The 27,997-nt window shown below is 44.1% G+C and overlaps 1 protein-coding gene across 1 annotated transcript; it reads right to left on the reverse strand.

The window, feature by feature from the left end:
- Positions 1-1,142: 1,142 nt before the first annotated feature.
- On the reverse strand, positions 1,143-27,681 carry hsd17b12b (hydroxysteroid (17-beta) dehydrogenase 12b). Its single transcript, XM_083652758.1, has 11 exons — positions 27,400-27,681; positions 20,092-20,138; positions 19,767-19,842; positions 19,295-19,402; positions 18,909-18,973; positions 16,792-16,836; positions 15,451-15,485; positions 11,814-11,895; positions 9,074-9,139; positions 8,646-8,795; positions 1,143-2,826 (listed from the first exon to the last, which is right to left on the reverse strand). Exons 1-11 carry the CDS (start codon positions 27,575-27,577, stop codon positions 2,719-2,721), a joined length of 960 nt encoding a protein of 319 aa, XP_083508884.1. The 5' UTR covers positions 27,578-27,681; the 3' UTR covers positions 1,143-2,718.
- Between the last annotated feature and the right edge of the window lie 316 nt (positions 27,682-27,997).

Here is a 27,997-nt window from a genome sequence, read left to right on the forward strand (position 1 = left end):
CACATTGTTGAAAGCTACGAAAATGATGGGAGGGTGACTTTAAATTTCAGCTGAGTAAAGGGATTGTGAAATCAAATATATTTTATAAGTTATTTACACATACATTCAGATACATAGTACATACTGTATACATGCATAGATAATATAATATTCAAATCTTATAGAATATAATGGGTGTGTGACTGTGAACACGGACAGGCTTCTGCTAGCCTACATGGAGGAGCTTGTGGGATAGACAGCCTCTTGTATATTTGGGTGTGATGGTATTTTAACGGTCTAGAAATATCGTACGCTCACTTCTAGCGTGGCGTGCTCGCCGGTTTTGCCCAACTGCAACTGACTGCCCCCCTTCACCTTATTATAGTTGTGATATTATCAGATGTGCAGGTGTGGGATTTTACACACGTTACTGTAGGACATTTCTGCCAAAGATTTGCATCATATTCTTTAGAGAAAATCGAGCATAAATCCTACATGTGTAGGATAACTTCCTATACCCTAATACTAATAGGCTAGTGGTATTTCACAACTAAAACAAGAGTGCAGGTTAACTGCTTGCTTGTGAAGCGAGTGGGTTATCTCCCAAGTTCATCCATACCTTATTCCAAAGTAAAAATGGAGTCCCGAAGACCTGGATGTTAGCACTTCTGGTTCCTTTGTCAATGGGGTTTTTGGTTAAATGCTTGAAATAAGGTTGGAGGTTAACAAAAGTTTATGAAACGGCAAACTTTGTGTTCAGCAGGATAATCTCGACAAATGACCACTTTTATGATTTTTGACGTTTAAATGCATTTCGCTTTTTTTAAACGATTTTCAGAAAACGCTTAAAGTAATAGAAGTGGTTCTCATTTGTCGTATGTTGCTGAAACTGAACATGTTAACCACAGATCTCATTTCATGCTTTTAAACCAAAATCCCCAACGACTGACTCAGGAACCGGAACAAGCATGGGCAGTTGGCCTACTACGTACGTCATACGTCAGTTATCCCAGCGGTACTATAATAAATACAAACAGGCACTGGGCTCTTATCAGACTTGTGCAAATTATGCATATTAAAGACTAGCAGTTCAGCATAACTTAAACCTTACAGTGTATTTAAAACACAAGTGACCAAGCTGGAGCTGAACATTGGATGAACTTGAAAAGCATATTTATTGATGGTCAGAATGGCAAATACTGTGGGTAGTACTTATCTAGTCAAGAGTAAATCCTCATATCAAAGTTGATGACGCACGCACACAAAGCTTGAGTTGTTTTCAAAATGTCAAGTCAGGACAGGAAAATGTTATCAATTGCATACAAAGACCTAAATGTACATTCAATTACAAAGGTTGGACAATTATATACACACAATATACATTGGTTGGGAGCAGGTCAAACATAATTAGTGTCTTCTTTGTACATTTTGGTTCAGATGTCATTTTAATAATAGAGCCAACATTCCAGTTAGAATTGAGGCTGACTCATCAAGATGAATGGAGAATGTGAGTCCCTCGAGCGTCATGACCCGTTTGCTCCACACAAACAAAAACTAAACTAACACACACTCATCTGTTCACCCACCACACGTGGGTTAGGGTCAAACAGTGTTTGCAGAGATTTCTCTGCATTCGTTTTAACTAGCATGGAGGAAACGATGGGTGGTGGAGGTTTGTCTCATAGGACACCGACTGCCAGAAATGTCTGCAGAATTATAGGAAAATAATTTGAAACTCAATTTAGTACGAACACACACTTTGAATATTCTATTACAGCCTCGAGGCCTGTCAAATCTCTAGTGGGTGTTTATCTACCTATTTCGCAAAGCCCTTAACACACATTAAGCTGAGTTTGGTCCTACGGTTTACTAAGCTGTCCCCCTTCACCAAGACACATCAACATTTTCAACAAAAACATCAAATTAACAGGGTTTTTTTCTGACCCCCCCCCATTTTCTTCCCAATTGAACATGGAAAAATTAACAGAGAAAAAAAAACATTCACGAGTTGGTAGGGCACTGAAGAAGAAACCTATATGTTGTAAAATAATAATAATTGTAAAATAACATTTTCCCCCAGAATGAAGGAAGCTGTGAATGTTATAATGCGACCTTGGTGCTCCACCTGTATTTTCCAGTACATTTAAGTTTTTTACTGTAAACATCATGAAGTGCTTTGGAATTATTAACACATTACAGAATCTATGAGTTGCTATCCAGTGTTCTACTAAAGAGCTTCTCCTTCATAAGACACCAACTATCCTCTGATCTCCAACCATTCCAAAGTCTCTATGCCCTACCCATTTACAGTATGGAGACGTGAAAACTGTGCTAATAGCAGGCCGATGGGACTTCCGTTCATTTGAGCGAATATGGAATTTCTGCTTTGATCTTTCTTCTTATAAATATCACATCTTTGAGTGTGTTTTACATGAAGCAAAGTGAAGTTGGTTTTTAGATTACAGGTTTAGTGTTCCAGTCCGCAAAGCTGATCGCCTGAACGTGCCGACTGTTCAATACTCTTCTTCACTCATATGTTTAGATTCAATATAAGTAGTGGCAACTATGGCCAGATACTGCTTCAAACCATGTATGAACAGGAGGGAGGTAGGGAGAGAGGGAAGACCAGGGAGGGAGGAGGGTAGACCGGAGGGGGAAGCTCATTAAGATATTTTCCAGACGTTTGCACGGATTCTCTTCTTGGTCCATGATGACGCAAACCAGACATTTCCTCGCTCTTTATCCCTGCTTCTGCTTCTTCAGGTAGCGGGCACGCTGCGATAAGCCCACCCCCATCGTATAGCGGTTGACCAGCTTGGCAGGGAGCAGCGCAGTGGTCACCCAGCCCTACAGAGGAACATGACGTGGTCAGCGGTTGGCATTTGCAAAATAGCAGATTAACATGAACGGTTAACCATTTCCAACTCCCAAAGTACAAGTGACGCAAGAAAGCCGATTAAACAGGGAGCGCTCACTTTGTGTAGAGGACAGTTCGGCTATTTCTGCTATTTCATCGTCATATAATGATGTTCTAAATATAGTCACCTCCTAATAGCAAAAGGGCGGTTAGGCCTTCACTGAAGGAAAGTAACATGGAACCTTCAGTACTTACTAGGCCCATTTCCAGTCTACCTTTCATGGACAAAATTCCATCCATTCTGGTGGCATGATTAGGAAACATACAGCCTACAGCCTGACGAAGACCCAGTGAGGTTGAAACGCATTGCCTTTTTCTTGCCCATGTCTCTTATTTTTTGAAGTTGTACATTGTATTGTAAACCTGTGCAGGTTACCTGTGTACCAACACTTCTGCATTAAACCTGTGCAGGTTACCTGTGTACCAACACTTCTGCATTAAACCTGTGCAGGTTACCTGTGTACCAACACTTCTGCATTAACCTGTGCAGGTTACCTGTGTGTACCAACACTTCTGCATTAACCTGTGCAGGTTACCTGTGTACCAACACTTCTGCATTAACCTGTGCAGGTTACCTGTGTACCAACACTTCTGCATTAAACCTGTGCAGGTTACCTGTGTACCAACACTTCTGCATTAACCTGTGCAGGTTACCTGTGTACCAACACTTCTGCATTAAACCTGTGCAGGTTACCTGTGTACCAACACTTCTGCATTAAACCTGTGCAGGTTACCTGTGTACCAACACTTCTGCATTAACCTGTGCAGGTTACCTGTGTACCAACACTTCTGCATTAAACCTGTGCAGGTTACCTGTGTACCAACACTTCTGCATTAACCTGTGCAGGTTACCTGTGTACCAACACTTCTGCATTAAACCTGTGCAGGTTACCTGTGTACCAACACTTCTGCATTAACCTGTGCAGGTTACCTGTGTACCAACACTTCTGCATTAACCTGTGCAGGTTACCTGTGTACCAACACTTCTGCATTAAACCTGTGCAGGTTACCTGTGTACCAACACTTCTGCATTAACCTGTGCAGGTTACCTGTGTACCAACACTTCTGCATTAAACCTGTGCAGGTTACCTGTGTACCAACACTTCTGTATTAAACCTGTGCAGGTTACCTGTGTACCAACACTTCTGCATTAAACCTGTGCAGGTTACCTGTGTACCAACACTTCTGCATTAAACCTGTGCAGGTTACCTGTGTACCAACACTTCTGCATTAAACCTGTGCAGGTTACCTGTGTACCAACACTTCTGCATTACATTTTTCTCTAAAAAGAAACCAAGAAGCTCCTTTTTCCACTGATGATTAGGAAACATGACATCAATTTTCATCAATATGCTGATATGACACCAAAAACTGCATAGCTCTTTAACTCAAAGAGTTCATAGTTTATTAAAAAAAATGTTTTTACTTAAAGTGATCATCTTGGCGATGAGTGGTAATTGCATGTGAGATCCAAACAGTGTTGCATTATGTGACATGAGTCAGTTTGTTCGGCCAGAGTAACCACCCATAATGCTAGCAGCGACCAGGGGGGAAAAGCAGCTTGTTACGTCACACAAGAGTTGTCGGGAACCTACAGCAACCTACAGAGTGAGTCTATTGTGTTAGCTCCGCCCACCCTGTGAACCTACAGTAACCTAGAGTGAGTCTATTGTGTTAGCTCCGCCCACCCTGTGAACCTACAGTAACCTACAGAGTGAGTGTATTGTGTTAGCTCCGCCCACCCTGTGAACCTACAGTAACCTACAGAGTGAGTCTATTGAGTTAGCTCCGCCCACCCTGTGAACCTACAGTAACCTACAGAGTGAGAGTATTGTGTTAGCTCCGCCCACCCTGTGAACCTACAGTAACCTACAGAGTGAGTCTATTGTGTTAGCTCCGCCCACCCTGTGAACCTACAGTAACCTACAGAGTAGTCTGGGCACCTTCCACCCCGCTTTTTGTCATGGGGGCGTAAACCCCGGACCCAGAATTAACACCGGATGGCAATGCGCCTAACAACGTCTTTGTTGCCGTTAGCTTGACGCGGTGATGTTACCTAAACTAGAGTCTGATCAAAACAAAGCTAGCGTTACATAAAACAAAACGTTTATGCAATATGGCATCTCCGCCACCACCGCCTGACACACCGGTCAAAACGGTGAAAGAGGATTCTGATACTTGGGTCAAATTGTCAAGTTAACGTGAAAGTTGACGAGCTAGAAACGCTGCCATCCGGTCTAGGGCGGGCTCTAGGCGGGAACCAGTAGGGTGACAAAATCAATTGTGGGCGGGAGCCAGGCTCTTTCTCGCCGAGAAGAGCCTGGTGACGCGAGGTTACCTACAGAGTGAGTCTATTGTGTTAGCTCCGCCCACCCTGTGAACCTACAGTAACATACAGTGTGAGTGTATTGAGTTAGCTCCGCCCACCCTCTCTGGGGTGTCTCCACAGACACCCCATTCATAAATGCTGCAATACTGAAAATCCAAAGGCTTCCATCAATAGGCTCAATCAACATTATGTTAACTCAGTCTGCAATTGATAGTTTTTTTTTATATAGTGACTTAACAGACATTTATTTACATGAAAATCTTTGATATAATCACTTTAAGATAGAATCAAGAACAAGATCCTGGTAATAGGTGCAAGTGAACATCTGTTCTTTTAAGATTAACTATCACTTACGTCAGCAAGTAAGAAGTTTAGCAGTAACTAAAGCAATGTGAATCTCAATAAAAAAAAATACTGGCAATATCTCACGTCTTTCTACCATTTTAGAAATAGATTCAAAAAGAAATTGTGCCTGTTCATTTGATGCAGAAAATCTGTCCAAATCTTCTGAAATCTTCACAGAAATGTTCAAGAAAGGCTCGTCTTCTTTTGTTTTTGCAGAATGTGTGATTTTTATTGACCATCTGTGTGCTGTAATAATGATGCCGTTGTTTATATTTATCTATATAATGCCAAGTAACCAGGAAATGGCAAACTCCACTCAACCGGGACACGCAGGCAACGTTAAACAATCGCACATTACGAGCAGACAGTTTATTTTATTTTATTTTATTCAGTTTATTTTAGGGACAGTGTGCATGTACATGAATCATTCTCAGTAAAGAACAAAGAGATGCACCAGATTAGAGCTTCAAGCTAATTTACTGTACATGTGTAGTTGAGCTGAAGGGTTGTGTTGCAAAAATGTCGATTGAGAAAGTAGAAACTACACGTCGTTTCCTATTTTCAACCGAATGCGAGCACAAGTGCTCAACTGTGAATTCAACTCGTGTCATTTCAAATTCGTCCGAACTTGAGTTTCAGAGAATCTGACAGCCTTATTCATGAAATCGGCAAAGCGGATTTTGTACCGTGTGCTTTCAAGTAGCTCCTTTAACTTTTCACGCACATGCATGTGCTTGAAGTGGTTGCCTGGTAAAATATATTTATACAGCTACAGCAGCAGGTGCTCCAAGCTTGCTTGACTTGCTTCATAAATCTGAGTGAGCATTAAAGGGATAGTTGTGGTTTTTGTATGTGGGGTTGTATGAGAGGTACTTGCATAAAGTCAGTGTTAGGGCTGTGAATCTTCACTGGCCTCACGATTCGATTACGATTCAGAGGGCTACGATTCGATTCGATAACGATTATCGATGCATCACTTTTTTTCCCGAATACATGATTTTTTTTCTCACCTTTCTTTTTTCTCACTGTGTAGTTACTTTTAAAATAAAAGTGCATTCAGAATTGCATTGTATTATGATCCATAATTAAAATAAACAACTGCATACTTCCATTATATTTTATTTGATTATATATATATATTTTTTTATAATCGATTTTTGACATTTGTGAATCGAAGCAGAATCGTGCAGGTCCGCATCGCGATGCATCTCATAATCGATTATTTGTGACACCCCTAGTCAGTGTACTACATGCAGTAGAACGCAGTCGGCGCGATCCCAGTTTGGAGAATGGAGACCGGCCGCGTCAGGCAAGTAGAGCTGTCTGCTGAGTGTGAAGGGGGCCATGAGCAAAAACGTAACAACAGAAAAAATACATAACATGCTTCCATACTGCTCACCTGGGGTAATCCAAGTCTACAGAAGCCCTGAGATGCCAAGTTGACTTGAAAAGATGTCATTTACACCCTGTTTTTAAGCTGAAATCTGAGCCAGGTGCTCGAGCTATTAGGAGAAATAGAAGTGAGCTTCTAGCTGCATATGGTCTTTTCATGTCAACTTGGCATCTCGGGGCTTGTGGAGACTTGGATTACACCAGGTGAGCAGTATACAAGCATTTTATGTATTTTCTCTGTTCTTTGTTTGTTGTTTTCGCTCACGGCCCCCTCCATCTCTCCAAACCGCGAGCGTGCCGGCTGCATTCTACTGCATGTAGTCCACTGACTGTATGCAAGTACCTCATATATCCCCACATCAAAAAAATCCAAACTATCCTTTTATTTAAGATCTCAAATAAGAAATAAACAAAAATCACAAAACCTCTTCAGGGGGAAAAAAATATAGGTGGTAAGAAAAGCGGTTCAGATTCCGTTTGAATGTCAGTGATATTGAGCTCACATCATTTAGTTCCTCAAATTGTCCTGCACTGTATGGGAGCACAGAGGGACGGCAGTAATGACTAGAATACTATAATTACAGTGTTAAGATGGAGACATTATTGCAACATATTGGAGCAGCCCATTGCGTTATTTTACAGCATGTTGACTTGTGACAGATGCTTTGGCAACTGTTGACACAACATTAATTAGTAAGCCCCTCTGTACAAATGAGACGTTTGCCCTGCTGATTATGACCAAATACTGGAGGCACATTTCAACAGTTCTGCTGTGGCTTTCAGTGCTAAACGGACAGGTTTAACCATTAACCGGCCAAAGAGTGAAGTACAGAAAGGTAGCTGGACAAGGGAATGTCTGACTGATCTTGCCCACAGTGGAGGTCCTCAGAAACCTTCCAATGCCAGTTCCCATCTTAAGGTTCAAAAGATTTCTGGGAATGGTTGGTTACTATTGGGAATTAGGTATAAAACGTACCCAGGTTGCTGTGCAGCCTTTGACCTTTGACCTGTCCCAAGGTGCCTTTCGATAGGAGCCTGAGTGCCACATGAAAGCACTGCAATCCTCTGTACCTTTTGCTCCAGATTTGTGTCTTCATTTTTATTTGTATATAGATACCATAGATACCAGATAAACCTACAATTTTGCCCAGAATTATTTTTTTGACAAAGAAACGGTCACATTAACCCGTAGCTTCTTAACGACCTTGAGATTTGTGTCACCTCATAGTGGGCGGCTGTGGCTCAGGTGGTTGAGCGGGTCCGTCCACTAATGAGAAGGTCGGTGGTTCGAACCCCGGCTCCTCCAGTCCGCATGTCAAAGTGTCCTTGGGCAAGATACCGAACCGCAAAATTGTTCCGGACGGTCGTGCCAGCACCCTGTGTGGTAGCTTGCCGCCATCGGTGTATGAATGGCTGAATGTAGCCATTGTAAAGTGCCTTGCATGGCCGATGGACTAGAAAAGCGCTATATGCGGTCCATTTACCATGAGTGACTTTAGTTTTATAGAGCGACTGTTTAACAAGCTATTGACCTCTCTGTTGCTTTTCAGACCAATTCTGGTCTGAGCTTGGTTGATGAGTAAATATTTTGGGGGGGGGAGGGGAGATATATGATCCATCATCTGAAGAAGGACATGAGAACGTATGTCTTCTTCAGACCCTAACGCACAAACACACACTCACCAGGATGGCGTGGGGGAGGTAGCCGTTGGTCTGGCTCTGCAGCCCCACAGTGTTGAGCTCGGCCGCCACATAGCGCTCTGGAGTGGGCTTGTCCAGCGTGGCCCGTCGGATTTTACTCAGCTTGGTGGCCACGAAAAATGGCAAAACACTCTGCAAGGAGAAAAGCCCATTAGTTACATGAAGAATATGTCCAAAGTGATGATGATGATGATGATGAGGTATCAGCACAATGTTCCTCAAACATCTCCTTTCCATTCGGCCATGCATGTAATGTAGGGAAGTGCTGGTGATGCTCCTCCTTCAGGTTAGGTTTAAGCAGCCTTCATGCAGTCACTGGATTCTCTATTGGAACCAGCAAGCAACTCATGCAGAACCATGTGGGGCTTTTACAGTAGCAGAAGGAACAGAAGTTTGCTTCATGGTTTTACCTGGATGATGATCCCTTTGCTCTCGTACTCGGCTTGCAGCCCTCTCGAGAAGAAGTCCACAAACGCCTGTATAAGATAAGAGGCATGCTGTTAAGGCTAACTCTGCAAATCCAACATCCAATACTGTGAACTTTTGGGAGGTCTATTTCCCATGTACGTTCATATTAATTTCCCTTTTCAGATACAATGATGAACCCTCAAAGAAGCTCCTTGAATTTGAACTGCCGAATGGATTCTGTCCGACAGTACATTCATTAACCGTGGCAGTGTGGAGTATATAAAGATGACTTTATGATGAACTCAATGTCCTGGATCTGGGCTAATTTACCAGACCTTCCATCACCCTGTCTCCACTTAAAGATGAACAATTGAGCAGTACCAACCCCGATCCAGTTTGCTCATATAGCAGATCTCCACTGGACATTAAGGTCAACTGCAGCATTGTTGTTTAAAGGACCGTGCAAAGTTTAGGCATGCTGGTGGTGGTCCAGTAAAATGTTGTTTATATTTGTGCTGTGTTCTGATGTCTTGTGGGTAAAGTGCATGAGGTCTGTCAAGTTCACCTTATGTTCCAACACAGGGGTCAGCCAGTTACTTCCTATTGTGTTGACACTTCCTGTGACAGGACAGTTACTAGTGAGCAGGTAAAACAGACGGTGTTTTGAACAGGAAGTCATAACACAACTGGGTCAAGTGGGCGGGGCTACATAATACTACATAGTGGCGTCAGCGGAGGACCAAAATGCGAGACTCATTAACCAATGAACAGCCAGGAATGGGTCTCGCGCTACTTTTGCATGCTAAAATAAAGCTGATAATGTACTATTTGATTCAAGAAAAAGAAAAAAACTTTCAGAGTACAACACAAACTGTCCATTTTGCTGCAACTTGACAGTGCTGCTTAATCCAGAAACTTACTTCTTGGAACTCTTGGGAGTAAAAAACTGGTCCATTGGAGTGAATGGAGATGTCGTGACTCTTCTATATACATGGCTCTGGGGTTAGGGTATGTGCTGCTGACCAATAGGCCGCAGATGTTCACTGCGAACCTCCTTGGCCACTGCAGACCCCTCTGTGTAGCCGTACACATCGTTTGCATTGAGGGGATTCATTTAGCTTAAAGGGCGACAACGGGCAACTGACAACTTTAGTCCCACTCATTGCCTCAGAAACCGAATGGAAACGGACTTTTCTAATAGCTCTCATATGCCTCCAAAACAATCCTGTCAAAATGTATCGTTGGCAACCACCCGGTTGTTCGGGTGAATAAACACTGGCTCGAATGTTTCACTCACTTAGGATTCGGAGACGCTCCAAAATGCGGATATATTAGGTCAGATTTGACATTTCCGTCTACGTGACAAGTAGAGATGAATCCCAAGTCAGCCGTAACTGCAGTCAATGGAGAGCCAAAGTGAACGTCACTTCCTGCTTCAGCGCTGTACCAGAGATTTTCATCCGCAATTTATTTTCCCATAGACATTTCCCATAGACGTAAAATGCTTATAAAAATAGTTGTACTTGGTCAAACCAAACGGGTTCAGATATATTTAGAAACAGGAGAGATCACATAACATTTCACTCGGACCAAAGCGTAAAAGATTGCGGATTTAAAGAAAACGTTTTTTCAATGTTGTTGTTTTTTACTTTTGGTCTGAGTGAAATGTTCTATGGTCTCTCCAGATTCTAAATATAGCTGAACCGTTTGGCTTGACCGAGTAAAACTATTTTTATAAGCATTTTACGAAATGTCTGTGGGGAAAATAAATGACGGATGAAAATCTCTGGTACAGTGCTGAAGCAGGAAGTGACGTTCACTTTGGCTCTCTATGCCACTTTCTCTCCCCAAGCCTCTGGAAATAAACTTCAGTTGCAAGACGTCAGCAGCTAATATCTGAAGTGATGAGTATTCATTCTGATGAAATAATTGCAACACACTTCAGATGCAAAACTGATGACTCTACTCCGATTTTAGACAGGATTTTTAGATTCACTTTCGTAACTGCATTGCAGGAAGACAAACATGACCCCGATCTCAAGATGCTGACAAACGAATCAAGCTGAAAACCCGTGAACAGCAGGCGCTTTTTGTAAGCTAACAGCCAAACAAGAGATGAATAAAACATTATGATGCCAGGGCGTGCTCCTATAAAAAGGAGTTTACACTAGCTCATGTACTCCCCACTGTACATCGACTCAACTGAAATGCCACTCAGATGTACTGAGACAAAGCAGGGAACGTTGAGGATATCAAATGTATACAGTTATTGTAGGTGTGGGGTTTAGTTACCTAAACTTATCTTCAATCTACTTTACTATTTTGTCTCAATAGTTAAAATATGCTGTTAACTTAAAAACATCCTTTCATTTATTCCTCCAAATGAACACTGCTGCTTACACCAATAGACCCTTCTCACGGGGGCCATTTTGTGTCAAAAAGGCTGGGGTAAACACAGGTGCAAGCAAAACACTAATGAGGGTTTCCAAATTCCAATCGTGGAAGTTTGAAAGCCTCATTAGTGTTTACCCTGCCTTTTTGACACAAAATGCCCCCCGTGAGAGTCTATCGTGATCAGTAGATAGCATTTGCCTCGTGCTGTATCCTGTACGTCAGCGGATTAGAAATCCCAATTTATCATCTGACAGCAAAAAGTGGCCACACTTCAATCAACTCTTTGTCAAGAGAAGGTCACCAGGTATTGAGTCTTTGCTATAGGATTCTCTAGCAGAGTGAAGTTACCTTTGAGGCAGAGTAGATGGTCAGGAGAGGAACAGGATACATCCCGCTGGCAGAGGAGATGTTGAGGATGGCCCCGTTCTTCCTGAAAACCAAGTAAATGGGTGTAAGCAAGTGCTATTGTTGTTGTTTTGCTCTCCTTTTTCTGCTCTAGTGGACACATTCCAGGCTGGATTCCATTCTTTAGTGGACACATTCCAGGCTGCTTTAGTGGACACATTCCAGGCTGGATTCAACCCTTTAGTGGACACATTCCAGTCTGGATTCATCCTTTAGTGGACACATTCCAGGCTGGATTCAACCCTTTAGTGGACACATTCCAGGCTGGATTCATCCTTTAGTGGACACATTCCAGTCTGGATTCAACCCTTTAGTGGACACATTCAGGCTGGATTCCATTCTTTAGTGGACACATTCCAGACTGGATTCAATCCTTTAGTGGACACATTCCAGGCTGGATTCAACCCTTTAGTGGACACATTCCAGACTGGATTCAACCCTTTAGTGGACACATTCCAGGCGGGATTCAATCCTTTAGTGGACACATTCCAGACTGGATTCAACCCTTTAGTGGACACATTCCAGGCGGGATTCAATCCTTTAGTGGACACATTCCAGGCGGGATTCAACCCTTTAGTGGACACATTCCAGACTGGATTCATCCTTTAGTGGACACATTCCAGACTGGATTCAACCCTTTAGTGGACACATTCCAGACTGGATTCAACCCTTTAGTGGACACATTCCAGGCGGGATTCAATCCTTTAGTGGACACATTCCAGGCGGGATTCAATCCTTTAGTGGACACATTCCAGGCGGGATTCAACCCTTTAGTGGACACATTCCAGGTGGGATTCAATCCTTTAGTGGACACATTCCAGGCTGGATTCAATCCTTTAGTGGACACATTCCAGGCTGGATTCAATCCTTTAGTGGACACATTCCAGGCTGGATTCAATCCTTTAGTGGACACATTCCAGGCTGGATTCAACCCTTTAGTGGACACATTCCAGGCGGGCAGGGCTCCAAAGTGCGACCTATTAGGTCGCATGTGCCACCTAATTTCAAAATGTGCGAGTTAATTTGCAATCAGGTCGCACTCGTGCGACTTGGGAGAATGAGAGAGGATAATATTTTTTTCCCCCCCAACCAATCGCCTGCTTCAGATCGCATCTTTCTGTCCCCTCTGCTCCCCGTCTGCCTGCGCGTGCCTCTGTGCTGTTTTTATTGGTGCAGCGCCTGCAGCAAACACTTGCCCAGCCTGTCACACAGACACAGGTCCCTGCCTTCAAAGGGTAGCCGACAGCACGCGATCAAACACATACCGCAGCTGTTGTTTTGAAATTGAGCAGGAGGAAAAGCAGAGAACGGGTAACGCTTCCTTGTGCAGACAGGAGAAACGCAATTGAAACGCCGAGCTGGAGTCGCCTTCCTCTGTGCCAGCCAGGAGAAAACGGGAGAAAGTAATCAAGAGATGTGTTTGATCATCGGAGGAATGAGGAAATGATCGATCAGTTTGCGAGGGCGGTGAGGACGTGTTGAATAGCCGAGGGGAAAACGGGAACGATCATAGATATGACAGGGAGACATGGACGAGGACGGTGTACCAGAACAAATCAAAATAAACACAGGAACAGCTAGGCAGCAGCGGGCAGAAGGCACTCACAGCAGCCCGCTGTCCTTCTCAAGAGCTCTTCAGTTGATTCATGAAATCGCTGGGCTGCGTGCCCTCCAGTGTTGCTCCTGGCCAATCCCAGCGCCACAGGGCGTGGTTATTGCTTATCCTATGTTGGGTTAGAAATCTAAAAGGGGGATCGTGTGTGTGTGTGTGTGTGTGTGTGTGTGTGTGTGTGTGTGTGTGTGTGTGTGCGCTGAAATCAATGAGGTATCTGGGAATCAATTTGCCACAAAAGCACATACTTAAGAGACTCCAATTTGATCTTTGATAATACTGCTGTTCACCTATGTAGGATATGCTTTCAGTGCAAGACTCATTTCATTCCCACTTCATGGGAAAAATAACACTACAAAAAGACAAAAAAAAATAAAAAATACAAATAATAACAAAACATTTAATAGCCTAGAGGACTATCAACTATCCACTTAAATGGCAAAAGCACAAATTAAAATGCTGATAATACACTAATATGACAACTGTACAAGTTAGTCACTGTACCTCAAGAGCATACCTACCTGAAAAGACCACATGTAGCACTGTCAAAAAATATCCTTCCATGCAAGTGGAAGCTGCTGTCCCTTTTACTAGACTCATCTCCTGGGACATTAAATAGTGATTAGCAGGCTATAGTTAAAAAAAACAACAACATATAAGTAACAGCCAAAGACTTTGCGAGAGAACTTGTGAAACATCAAAACCAGCAATTTATAGTTATTGCCTAAGTCCATTTCTCTTCTCTCATACTAAAGGTAGAGGTGTTTTCCTAAAGACTCCTCAAGGGTGCTTGAGGAGTCCTCTTCTTCCTTTCACCAAAAGCCCAACTGTCATGATCAAATCACAGTCTTCTCACTCATTAACTCACATCAAAAAATATGGTGCTACCTAATTTATTTTTGTGCTACCTAATGAAACAGTAGGTAGCACTAGTGCTACCTGGAAAAAAACGAGTTTGGAGCCCTGCAGGCGGGATTCAACCCTTTAGTGGACACATTCCAGGTGGGATTCAATCCTTTAGTGGACACATTCCAGGCTGGATTCAATCCTTTAGTGGACACATTCCAGGCTGGATTCAACCCTTTAGTGGACACATTCCAGGCTGGATTCAACCCTTTAGTGGACACATTCCAGGCTGGATTCAATCCTTTAGTGGACACATTCCAGGCTGGATTCAATCCTTTAGTGGACACATTCCAGGCTGGATTCAACCCTTTAGTGGACACATTCTAGGCTGGATTCAATCCTTTAGTGGACACATTCCAGGCTGGATTCAACCCTTTAGTGGACACATTCCAGGCGGGATTCAAACCTTTAGTGGACACATTCCAGTCTGGATTCAACCCTTTAGTGGACACATTCCAGTCTGGATTCAACCCTTTAGTGGACACATTCCAGGCGGGACCCAATCCCAACATTGCAGGTTCATGGCATTGTGAATTGAGCCACCAGGATGTCCCAGCAACTGCTCTTGTTCATTTGTGACACGAAAGGTCGATCCTGCTCATCTCAAGCTCTTCGGTATAGAGAGGCCATTTGCATTTAAACAATTTGGAACTCAAATTAACAGTGGAATCTTCATTATGCACATATACTCCAGAACACATTGATATAGAAACGTTAGAAAAACAGTGCACTAATTCCAATGTTGTGAAGTGACTTCTTGTCAAAATTGTATGGAGATAAACGATACTTATTTCAATCCTTTGTTGTTGTCCCAAACCCCAGCCCCCCCCCCACCCCCCACCCCCACAACAACGATGTTCACCCTCACCCTCTAAAAAGGTTTCCAAGTCATTATTCTCATACAGTCAACTGGCCGGTTCGATTACTGTCCACTTAAGTTTTATGTGTGGCATAATGTCTTCGCAGAGCCGTTACAGTAATTACCAACGATTCACACACATGGGCCGTTTAATAATGAATGACTTCTCTGCGGGCGGGTCACACACACAAACCCAAACCTACCTCTCCACCATCCGGGGCAGAACCAGACGCGTCATCTGGAGAGGGAGGAGGGAGAGAGAGAAACAGAGTGAGAACCGACCGTCAAGAATGTGAATGTGTGCGCGGGTTGTGTCTACTTGTGTACAAGTGCGTGGGTTGAGTGTGTGTGCGTGTGCGTGTGTGTGTGTGGGTTGTGTGTGTGTGTGTGTGTGTGTGTGTGTGTGTGTGTGTGGGCTGTGTGTGGAGGGGTGTTGAGCGGGGAAGGTAGAAAGAGAGATAGATAGATCACGATAGAAGAGGGAGCAGTTAAGAGAAATATTGAATGAGCTAAGTGTGTTGAGAGCGAGTGGAAGCCAGGGTTCTTCCTGGCTCAGAATGGGCCTTTGGGGGGTGACTACGCACGGCGGTAAGCATGATCGCTCTGCGTAAAGACTCAACTTATGGAGCAATGTGTTTTAAAGCACCAGCTACGTTTCAGACTTAAATCAATGTATATATATATAAAAAATTTAAAAAAAAAGTGGGATCTCAAAAGATTTTCATGTAGATACATCTCTATCTCTGTTAAGTCACTATCACAGAGTGAGGTAACAATGGTGATTGAGACTATGTGGGCCATTGAGGGAAGCCCTTGTATTGTCAGTATTGCAGCATTTATGAACTGGTTGTGGTGTGAACTATACCAACAGTTTAAACAGTCCGCCACTTTTTTTTTTAATTATTATTATTTCCGATTTCCACATTTTCTCCCCAATTGTGTTTGGCCAATTCCCCCCTGCTGCCCCGGTCACTGCTCCACCCCCTGCCGATCTGGGGAGAGCCATAGACTAGCACCATGCTTCCTCCGACACATGCGCAGTAGCACCGCAGGACCTAGCACCGTTAGGACGTAGCACGTGGGAGGGATCACGCTATTCCCACCAGTTCCCTTCCCTCCGAAACGGGCGCCGCGACCGACCAGAGGAGGCGCTAGTGCAGCGACCAGGACAAATACCCTCATCCGGCTTCGCACCTGCAGACACACCAGCCAATCGTGCCCTGTATGGACGCCCGAGCAAGCCGGAGGTAACACGGGGACACGAACCTGCGGCCCTCGCGTTGGTCGGCACTGCTAGGCAGGGAATCTACCGCGACACTACCCGGACGCCCCACCGTCCGCCACTTTTGAACAATCCATCACGTTATGCCTCAGGCCAACATCCTGTTTCAACCAGAAATGACTCGTTGAAACAGGATTATGTAAGCAAAGACGCTCGCAAAATGCCACTTGATTATGACTTTTAAATGACTCTATAAAGCAACATGCGTTCACTGTAATCTCCATTGTTCCCCTCACAGGCACTCTGCCTGAGGAGCACTTACCTGGCACACTGACGTGATGTTAATGTTGATCATAGTGTCGATGAACTGGAAAAAAGTCAAGAGGAAGAGGAGCATGAGAGATATTGTGTTTCAATTTGACAAAGCAGCACAGGTCTGTTGACCCCACGCTCAAGACTCAAGCAAGATGCTATAGGTAAAACAACAACAACAACTGACATTTTTCAGTTAAGAAACGGCTGCTAACAGTCAGGCATCGTCAGTTTGTTTGAAGATGATTCATCTCTGCACTGCACTTGCTGTCCACCTGTCCTCTTATCCACCTCTCTTATTCTTGTTTTTCTGTTAACCCAGTTGAATGGTGCCAATGAACTAACAAAGCTTTCCATGGACTTTGATTGGAGGAAATAGAAATAATAATAATAATAATAATAATAATAATAATAATAATAATAATAATAATAATAGAGCTGGATTGATCCAACGTGCACAGCTGTGTAGCAGTGAAAAGACTGCAATCTGTCTCCCTTACGGCTCCAGGAAAATGACTACAATCTACACGGGCAAAACGACACAGCGTATAAAACTAGAGTGTGTAAGAAAGACAATGAATCATAGGAAGAGGATATTGTCTGACGCGCAGATGTTCTGAGATGTGCTCTTGCATTTCCTGCCAAAATCAATCAAATAAAATCCATTTGGGATTTTGCAAAAAAAAAAAAACAGCACACCCTGTAGACATCTACAGGGAAAAGGACATGAAAAACAGTGTTGTGCAAATTCACACTTCACAAGAGCTAGCTCAGATTTCAGCTCACACAGATTAAAATGAACTACCGTAAATTCCGGACTATAAGCCGCACCTGCAAAGTTGACTATTTTTTTCTTATATAAGCCGCACCGGACTATAAGCCGCGGGTGTTTTGATGTTTTTTTTTTTTTTTTTTTTTTTTTTGTGTTTTAATGTTTAATTACCATATGTAAGGGTAGCTTACAGGTAGGAAGCTCCCATTTATTAACATTTCAACAAAACAACATAACACAACACCACCTGTGTTGTTTTTTACAGTGCACACAGTGTCATACAGTGTCATACAGTGTGGTGAAAAGAGGGCAAGAGAGGAAATTAAAACTTATTATAGTTATATAGGATTTATAGTTAGAAAGAGTGCTAAAAAAGAGAGATTTTTTTTTTTTTTTTTTAAATCCATAGATAAGCCGCACCGTTATATAAGCCGCAGGGGCCAAAAAAGGCCAAAAAACGGGAAAAAAGGTGCGGCTTATAGTCCGGAATTTACGGTAGTTCATGTTCATAGTTCACAATTTTGAATTTTGAACTAAGTTCACAGTTACAAAGAAAATGAACAGTTCAGTTAATGAGCAGTTAATTTCACTTTTTTTTTAAGTGCATGAGCGTCAAGTCAGCCAGAATGTAAAAGTAGGTCTTGCGCATTAGGGCTTTCAAAATAAAACTCATTATAATGTTAACCTTAATATTAATCTTGAGTAGTGTTTTACAGCCACTTTAACGCCATTATGTAATCTTAACATCAGTATTTTGCCGTTTCCTTGGTTGAAATACCTTTTTGTTCTCCAAAGGTGAGAATTTGAGTACCTTTACTTTGAAAGTAAATTGCGGTATTTCCGGTGCTAGTCTGGTAACTGTTGCTGTCTTGACACAGCCCAAAAACACTCCACACCTCTGTGTGTGTGTGTCTGGTTGTGTGTCTGAGCCCAAACCGCGGTAGGCAGGAGGGAAGAGAGAGAAGCAGAACCAGAACCAGAACCAGCGCAGCAAAACAACAGCAAAAGCCGTTTCTTATGCACGCATGTAAACGCAATGGGCAATTATCCAGGTAAGATGAGAGTGAGAAAGGAGCGCCGTTAACTCCCGCAGGTGTTTGTGTGTGTGTGTGTGTGTGTGTGTGTGTGTGTTAACGGCCCTCACTGTATGTTCATATTTGCAAAAGGCAGCTCACCTGTTCACCAAAATATGAACTTGATCAATGAACGCACTCTTTTTAGCATGTTTAGCATGTTCATGCTAAAAAGAGAGGAAAGGTCGGTATTCACCATGTTTTGAATATTCTTTTCTATTTTGACTTAATAATCACGTACAGATTCTTGACATCAGAAGCAATACAGGCTTTCACACTTACAGTGTCCAGATTGGGGACGTTGAGGAAGAATTCAGGATATGAATAGGATGTTCCAACATTGTTCACTGTCGACAAAGGAGAAAAATAACAGCAACGGGACATTTAAAAGACTCGATTATATTGTGAAACTGAAGGATGAAAGAGACACATAACCACCATTTAAATGCATGGCTCGGCTCCAAGTCATTACTGCGTGTTATTCCTTGTTCCGATCTTAGGAGGGCAGCAGAGGTCTAAAGAAGCCAGGCTAAAGCAACTTCTATGACTTTAAAAACGTAACATTTCCTTCATTTTACAGTGTAATAAATAGCCCTGCTGCCTGTATGACAGTGAGGATGTACAGTATACATGAAGTGAGGTAGCCTGAGCTCCTGTTACAGTCTTACCTAATACTCCAATCTCCAGGCCTGAGAGTCCATCTTCAATCTTAGAGTAGATATCCACACTGCTAAAGTCTGCTGCAATGGTTTTGGTCTCCACTCCACATTTGCTCTCTGAGGAGGAATACAAAAAATATATATATAAGTATTTGAGAAAGTGCAAAATACTAGTAGAAACTATATCAGTGCTCACTGTTCAAATATATAAAGTATATATTAATAACCAGACTGCTCATAAAGAGTCATTGGGCATGAGTGTCGGGTATGATTCTGTAAGGCATGAGTTGTTTACACAAGCCGTGAAGATCAATAGTATTTCATTCATTCATTATAGCAGGATGATATTAACCTTGCAAGCAAGCCGGATTCTCTCGCGGGATTTGCGGTTTGGTTTGTGAAAACAAACAACACCGCCCCCGTCTGGCAATGTCAGGTTATGACGACATCGCACACAAACTAAATGCACACAAAAACTCACCGATGGCCTTGGACACCTCATCCAGCTTCTCCTGAGTGCGGCTGATCAGCACAATGGCGAAGCCTCTGCGTGCGAGCTGCAAGGAGACAGGTACAGTGTGGTCACCTTCAACCCGCTCTGATGATGGCAGATGTTTGAAAGTCAGTGAGGTAATTTGATTGGACTCGGGCTGTGCTGTGGTTGCAGATAAGAGTAGCCTTATGCAAGAATGACATTAGAGAAAGAGATCGTTATAATTCCACCTGACTCTCATTTGACTGTGAAAACCTCCCGGATGTTTGCTACTGTGCGAACGCTGACATTTCCAAAGTCACAGGAAACTCACCTCCTCTGCATAGGCTTTCCCGATTCCATCTGTAGCTCCCGTCACGACTAGAGGAAGACAGAGAGGAGGAAAGGGGTTTGTATTATTATTAACCAGAGAAACACTCACCACACTGTTCGGAATGACATTGAAAACACACTTGGAGTTCAATAAGGCTAAATGCACCACTGGAAAGTAACTGGAAAGGTGCACAAGTCTCCTCCCAACTCCCACAAACTGGGCTCCTAACAACAGTAAATGGTGCGGATTTTCCATTTCAACTGACTCATCAGGATGAAATGCATGAAAGAGACATGATTGTAAATAGTTAGACTTAGTTAGCACCAAACATGCTAAAATGAAAATGAATGAATAAATAAATAAATAACCACTTTAAATGGAAACCAAACGCAAGACTACTTTTTAGGTTGGACTGACATCTACTGGTTAAAAAAAGCATGTATTGCAATTGCAATCTGCTATCGGTTCATACCAGGAAGGATTTATTACATCACTGATGACATCAGTATTGCTCAAGTGACATCACTTATGACGTCACATCACAATTGCTCAAGTGACATCACTGATGACATCACAATCGCTCAAGTGACATCACTGCTGATGACATCACAATCGTGAGTGACACACACACCGCCACAGCACACACTTAGCCAATTTTAATAATAAAAAGAAAAAGATAACGCAACAGTATGATGTGTAGCTTAGCTTATCTCAATATGACATGTGTATGATGTTTTTATCTTGTGCTGTTGCGGAGAGGGGGAGGAAAGACAGAAGGGTGGGGGCGGGTAGAGAAGATGACAAACATGAATACATGAGGGGATCCTGGGGGCAGCTAAATATAGCACACAGAAGAGCCTGGGGGCAGCTAAATATAGCACACAGAAGAGCCTGGGGGCAGCTAAATATAGCACGCAGAAGAGCCTGGGGGCAGCTAAATATAGCACACAGAAGAGCCTGGGGGCAGCTAAATATAGCACACAGAAGAGCCTGGGGGCAGCTAAATATAGCACGCAGAAGAGCCTGGGGGCAGCTAAATATAGCACACAGAAGAGCCTGGGGGCAGCTAAATATAGCACGCAGAAGAGCCTGGGGGCAGCTAAATATAGCACGCAGAAGAGCCTGGGGGCAGCCAAATATAGCACGCAGAAGAGCCTGGGGGCAGCTAAATATAGCACGCAGAAGAGCCTGGGGGCAGCTAAATATAGCACGCAGAAGAGCCTGGGGGCAGCTAAATATAGCACACAGAAGAGCCTGGGGGCAGCTAAATATAGCACACAGAAGAGCCTGGGGGCAGCTAAATATAGCACACAGAAGAGCCTGGGGGCAGCTAAATATAGCATGCAGAAGAGCCTGGGGGCAGCTAAATATAGCACACAGAAGAGCCTGGGGGCAGCTAAATATAGCACACAGAAGAGCCTGGGGGCAGCTAAATATAGCATGCAGAAGAGCCTGGGTGCAGCTAAATATAGCACACAGAAGAGCCTGGGGGCAGCTAAATATAGCACACAGAAGAGCCTGGGGGCAGCTAAATATAGCACACAGAAGAGCCTGGGGGCAGCTAAATATAGCACGCAGAAGAGCCTGGGGGCAGCTAAATATAGCACACAGAAGAGCCTGGGGGCAGCTAAATATAGCACACAGAAGAGCCTGGGGGCAGCTAAATATAGCACGCAGAAGAGCCTGGGGGCAGCTAAATATAGCACACAGAAGAGCCTGGGGGCAGCTAAATATAGCACGCAGAAGAGCCTGGGGGCAGCTAAATATAGCACGCAGAAGAGCCTGGGGGCAGCCAAATATAGCACGCAGAAGAGCCTGGGGGCAGCTAAATATAGCACGCAGAAGAGCCTGGGGGCAGCTAAATATAGCACGCAGAAGAGCCTGGGGGCAGCTAAATATAGCACACAGAAGAGCCTGGGGGCAGCTAAATATAGCACGCAGAAGAGCCTGGGGGCAGCTAAATATAGCAAGCAGAAGAGCCTGGGGGCAGCTAAATATAGCACACAGAAGAGCCTGGGGGCAGCTAAATATAGCACACAGAAGAGCAGGTGAGAGTGAGGAAGTCTGTAGGCAAGATGACGAGCGAAACATGGGCCACGCTATTTTTAGTCGTTTTGAGAATGAACTGTTTCGCAGTGGGAAGGGAAGGGGGCGCTATTTTGTTTTTATTATGGTCCAACAATCCCTTCACTCAAATGAGACTAGGTCTATATTAAGAACTGCTGCCTTCAGACTGGCTAGGTGTTCTCATGCTGGCACAGGCACTACTATGGGCCGCTGTTTAGAGTCTTTGATAGCCTATCTGTTTCACTAATGAACACACACAACATCATCCCTGGAGAAGAGGGAACAAATCACCTTTTCCATCAGCAGGAAGGCTCTCACAAACAGCTCACAGTGAATGTTGAATTTCCTGAATGTTGCTGATTGGGGCTGATTGGGGCTTAATGAACGAACCACCACCACCAGTATCACTTCAAATTTGGCTTCAATCGGATAAATCTACATGGCAGTTGCTGTTTAGTTGAGTTTTATGTCTGCGTATCATTAGGTTATTAAGCATCAACTAAGCACCATTCCTCCCTTTATTTAGTAATATGCTATATGTAATATGTTGTATTCCTTTATTTTTTAAAGTACTTTGCTCTTCAATAAGTGCTATTGTTGCCTTAACTTGCCTTTAATAACGTAATTATATCATAGAGTTAACTATTTGCAAATGAATGTTGGCAACTTGGCTGGTTCAGTAACTGAAGCATTGTTTTGGATACCAAACCAAATACCGTTTATTTAAGATACTATACAATAACACATTCAATCTCTCTCCTGTCTGTGACACACACACTCTCTCACTCTCTCACTCACACACACACACACACACACACACACACAGAATATTTGAGCGAGGGGAAAAAATAAGAAAATAAGAACTGACGTTTTATAAATAGGAGCAGCAGCAGCAGTGACTGCAGCCTGTATGTCACACTCACTGCACAGAATACCAACAAGCACTGTTCACAGTACAGCTCTACACACACACACACACAGCCATCTTTAAACACACACACACACACACACACACACACCTTTAAACACACACGTCACACACACACAAACACATACATGCTTTGTCCCCATGAGGCAGTGCTCCACAGCACGCCTCGTCCCATCTCCTACACATGTGCACATCCCGTATACTCCCCCCTCTCGCCAACAGCATTGTTTACATATTATCTGAGTTAAATGAGAAATCTGTTGGTGAAGGCCATCTTTTTATCACTGCAAATTCTGACCCGTTTCCCTGCTGTTGTCTGTCTCTGACTCTGAGGTGTCCTCTCCTCTGGGATTGGTCAATGTGAGTTGGCGATCGCCGATTTCACTATTTGACCCGCCCTCTCAGACAGAAGAAACGGATGGAGAAATACATAATAGAGTCCTTTGAAGGCATCGTGATCTGACCTTCCGTTTACCAGAACATGTCAACATTTCTCTGATTAGATAGTGGGACTGAGGTCGACACCCATTTTTATCCAATGAGAATGTAGAGCCATTTAACGCTTATTTTAACACAAAAACATCGCTGAATGCAGCTTTAATATTTGTCAAAACACACGTGTGTTTTTTCTAATGTTCGGGTTTACTGATCATGCAGAGAAAACAGAGAAGGAGAAAAGTCAGGGATGGAAATACAATAATGCACGTATTTGATGATACATAAGCCCACACTTGTTCTCTCTCTCTCTCTCTTTTTTTTTTAGCAGATGCTACTAATAGCTGTGGTCCAACAGTGCTTTATGTGTTTAGTCATGATCCTGGCCCAGCAGACCAGCAGCCGTGCCAACTGCCGACATCACAGCAATCTGAGCACAAACAGTCTGTTCAAAGGTTCTAGTTCAATCAATGAGCAGGTTGTGCAGATGGACAGTATTCAACCTGATTTGATAATCCTTTTCTAGCCATAATCCAATCACAAGATTTACTGGAGTTGACGCGGCGCCCAATGCAACAGGCTGTGCGTGATGATCATTCCCCACCCATTCTTCCCTTTAGATAGATAGATAGATACTAGATAGATAGATAGATAGATAGATAGATAGATAGATAGATAGATAGATAGATAGATAGATAGATAGATAGATAGATAGATAGAGAAACAGCAACAGGCTAGTAGGGTTGTCAAAAGTATCGATACTATCGAAAAGTATCAATACTGAAATTTTGAAACTGAGACAATACTCATTTGCAACAGGTATCGATAGTATCAATACTAAAAATTTGAAACGGATATAATACAGTTTCGATACCAGCAGTGCTTTCATTGAATGAAAAATCACAGATTTTTCCCTGCCTATCATTGGTGGGTATCTGTCGCTTCAATAAGCTAAACGTGTTCTGATAGGCTGATGGCTGGAGCAGGGCTACTCTGCTGTCAGTGCAAAGTTAGTTTGAATGAGTTTTATCAGGCCTAGATTATGGAGAAATGTCCGTCTGTCCGTCCATCTTTATTTGTGATGTGTCGTCATCACGTGGTATCGAAGTAGTGTAAAATGTGATTGGGTTGAGTTATGCAAGGGGGTTGTGACACAGACAGCACACAGTACTACTGTGTGCAATGTGTGCATGCTCTGCATGGCTTGTTCATGGCTACGTCAAATGAGAAAACACTAAAGAATACAATGAGTGCATTTTCTACAAGAGAATGTGTCTCCTTGTGCAACGTGGAGGAAGACGACGTACTACTTTAAATATCGTGCTGTCAATTTGAGTGAGCATTGACAATAATAAATTGGCCTATATTTTGTACGGCATTTAAAAGTTAGTTTGCAGTCAAATAAAAGAAACAACACATATCAACAAAATATCAAATATCAACAAATTTGAAACCATTTGGACTCTCGACAAACGTAAACGGATGTAAATGTAATGTTTGCTTGATTACGTCATCCGTTGCTCTGGTCAGATGTGAAACCTGGACTATACAGTACATACATCGAAAAGAGAATAAATGCTTTGGAAATGCGTTGCTACAGGAGGATCCTATCCTATAGCAGTGACATGGACAATGCACAGCACAAATTAAACTGAAACAGGAGACACACAAACTGGCAGCAGGGGCTCTTGAGCCGTTGATGGAAACTGCAAGACAGAGAAAGTCACTGTGGTTCGGACGACGCATAAGAAAAAATGGGTCCCTAGAAAATAGCATCATGCACGGGGCAGTTGATGGAGGAGGTGTAGGAAGGACGAGGGGAGAATGGGTGACGGACATAAAGTGATGGTGGAGTGCGTGAGACTGGCAGCAGATCAGGGTGTTTTGGAGACGGGCGGTGATGTCATCAAAGTGCGCCAACGACCCCCGGGCGACGTTAGTGACCTGAGCAAACATATAGGCCACAGGAAAGTTACTATTTGTAAGTTCATAGTCTCGCTGGCCACCAGCCTCCCCTCACTTCCGTGAGAGGAGTCTGGCAGTGCTAGTCACCATTCTGGAATTGCGATGGGCGGGCGGCGCTTAGCGGCAGTGCCCTTGGAAAATAGTTTCCAACAATTCAACTTGCCGTTTTCAGCGTGTAGCAACGAGCTAGCGTGTAGGTTTCTGCCGTTAGCTTTCTAGCTAGTTAGCGTTGTTGTTTTCACTGAGGCGGCAGGGCACTGTTTACAGCGACACACAGGGAGGAGGGAGCAGAAGGCAAGCCGCTCCGATTGACATGGTCGGAGCCAATGACGGCTCGTGCACACCATGAAACGCTCGGCGGCATGCCTCCTGTGAAAGCCTCTTTGACGCTGCATCTTGATAGACTGTCTTGCTCCATTTCCGCGTCTGATTGGTCCATTTCAACCTCGCGCCCCCTGCCGCTGGAACCGCCCAGCGTTTCGCTGTTCGCGGGGCGGGACTAGGGCGGGACCTTTCGTTAAAGCTACCCAATGACAGCTCTTCCTACACATTTCGTCCCCCCACCCTCCTGTGTACCTCGACCTGAAAACGTTTCTACAGGCTACAGCTCCAAGCTGGAAGCTGGTTTCCACGGCCACAAAATGCTGCGACGAGGCGGAAAAGCGATTTTGCCATTGTAGATGTGCACGAGCCGTGACAGAGCTTCTTATTAAGCGGGGAGCGGAAATCCGGCAGCGTCTTAAATGGACGCTTCCAATGGGAGAGCAGCTGCAGAGCAGGGGAGGGCTTATGCCAGTGTAACGGCGTTGTGTAGGTGGTACTTGCAGCAACCCATGTTAAGGGCTTGTCCAGGGGTGGATTCGAACTGCCGACCTTCGGCTTGGGAGTCCAGCGTGTTAACCGCAACACCGAGCTGGTTAACATGCCTTTATACCTGGGGAGTGAGTTTAACCAATCCACTCGCTCACTCGGGACTCACGAGGAGGAATCCGCGCTGATTCAACTCGGTTACACTGACCCCCTTAAACTCACTCCACACCCACTGGACATCCGGGTTCACGGCATCAATGTAACGGCGTTGTGTAGGTGGTACTTGCAGCAACCCATGTTAAGGGCTTGTCCAGGGGTGGATTCGAACTGCCGACCTTCGGCTTGGGAGTCCAGCGTGTTAACCGCAACACCAAGAGAGCTAGCTCCCTTGGCGGAGCTGGTTAACATGCCTTTATACCTGGGGAGTGAGTTTAACCAATCCACTCGCTACCACTCGGGACTCACGAGGAATCCGCGCTGATTCAACTCGGTTACACCAGCAGCCTGTTTCCATGCAGCCAGACTCCTCTCGTGGAAGGGAGGGGAGGCTGGCCAGTGAGACTAGTAAGTTCATAATACCTTGGGCAGATTGTAATTTAGACCTTCAAACAGCCAAACAAGCTGTGCCAAATTAACCTGGAGGCCAATGTAAGATAAGATGGGTGTTATATGAGCTATCTTAATCCGACAGTAGGTTCACAGCATTGCTGTTGCATAATAGAACATGTTGCAGCCAGGCCAGACAGATCCTCATGGTTGTTTACGAATACAGAGTTGCACAGTCAAGTCATTGAAACCGATCCAAGACAACCTTCAAGTGTATCAAGGCTGCAGAAATGCTATTAGCTGGAAGGAGACGAATGAACTAACTGAACTAGTGAACTTAAATACCTAGTACCTAGCTAAATAATGCTGTTTTCAGGTGCACTGGACCCTACATCAGCATGTTCTAAGAGGATTGTTTGCAAAAGAGTGGGGAAACTACTAGTCCTTCCTTGACGTGGAAAAAGTTTGCTTAGCACTGCTTTAAGCGACAGGTAAAACAGCGTTGACAAAGCGTGATGAACGATAGCCTCTCTGCCCGTGTACTGTGCCCTGCTCACCTGCCCATTTCCCCAGCTTGGTCGGTGACACCAGCCGTCCGTTGCCCAGCACCCACACCCTGAGGCCGGCCAGCAGCTTGTAGACCGTGCAGAAAGACAGCCAGGCCGCGGTGAGGGCTCCAAGCCAGAAGAGCGGCGTCTCCACTGCACGCAGCACAGCTTCTACGCCTGTCGCCATACCTGCGCTAAATCTACTGTGTGCTAAACGTCGCTTATTAATTCAATATGAACCACACAAACCGGTGGACGCACACACGGCCAGTCTTCAGATTTCTTGCTTCCGCGTCGGTCTCTGACACTTCCGCATTAACCTCGCGTCACCAGGCTCTTCTCGGCGAGAAAGAGCCTGGCTCCCGCCCACAATTGATTTTGTCACCCTACTGGTTCCCGCCTAGAGCCCGCCCTAGACCGGATGGCAGCGTTTCTAGCTCGTCAACTTTCACGTTAACTTGACAATTTTACCCAAGTATCAGAATCCTCTTTCACCGTTTTGACCGGTGTGTCAGGCGGTGGTGGCGGAGATGCCATATTGCATAAACGTTTTGTTTGGACGCACCGGTGATTGGTTGGAATCAATGGTCTGTCAAAGCTTTTTTTT

Source organism: Poromitra crassiceps, assembly GCF_964638095.1.
Source record: "Poromitra crassiceps genome assembly, chromosome: 16".
Taxonomy (NCBI): Eukaryota; Metazoa; Chordata; class Actinopteri; order Beryciformes; family Melamphaidae; genus Poromitra; species Poromitra crassiceps.

Coding starts and splice junctions, on each gene's coding strand:
- hsd17b12b (XM_083652758.1), bottom strand. CDS start 27,577: ATGGCGACAGGCGTAGAAGCTGTGCTGCGTGCAGTGGAGACGCCGCTC. Junction 20,139..27,399: donor CAAGCTGGGGAAATGGGCAG/GTGAGCAGGGCA, acceptor GTCTTCCTCTAG/TCGTGACGGGAGCTACAGAT. Junction 19,403..19,766: donor TGAGGTGTCCAAGGCCATCG/GTGAGTTTTTGT, acceptor ATTCCTCCTCAG/AGAGCAAATGTGGAGTGGAG.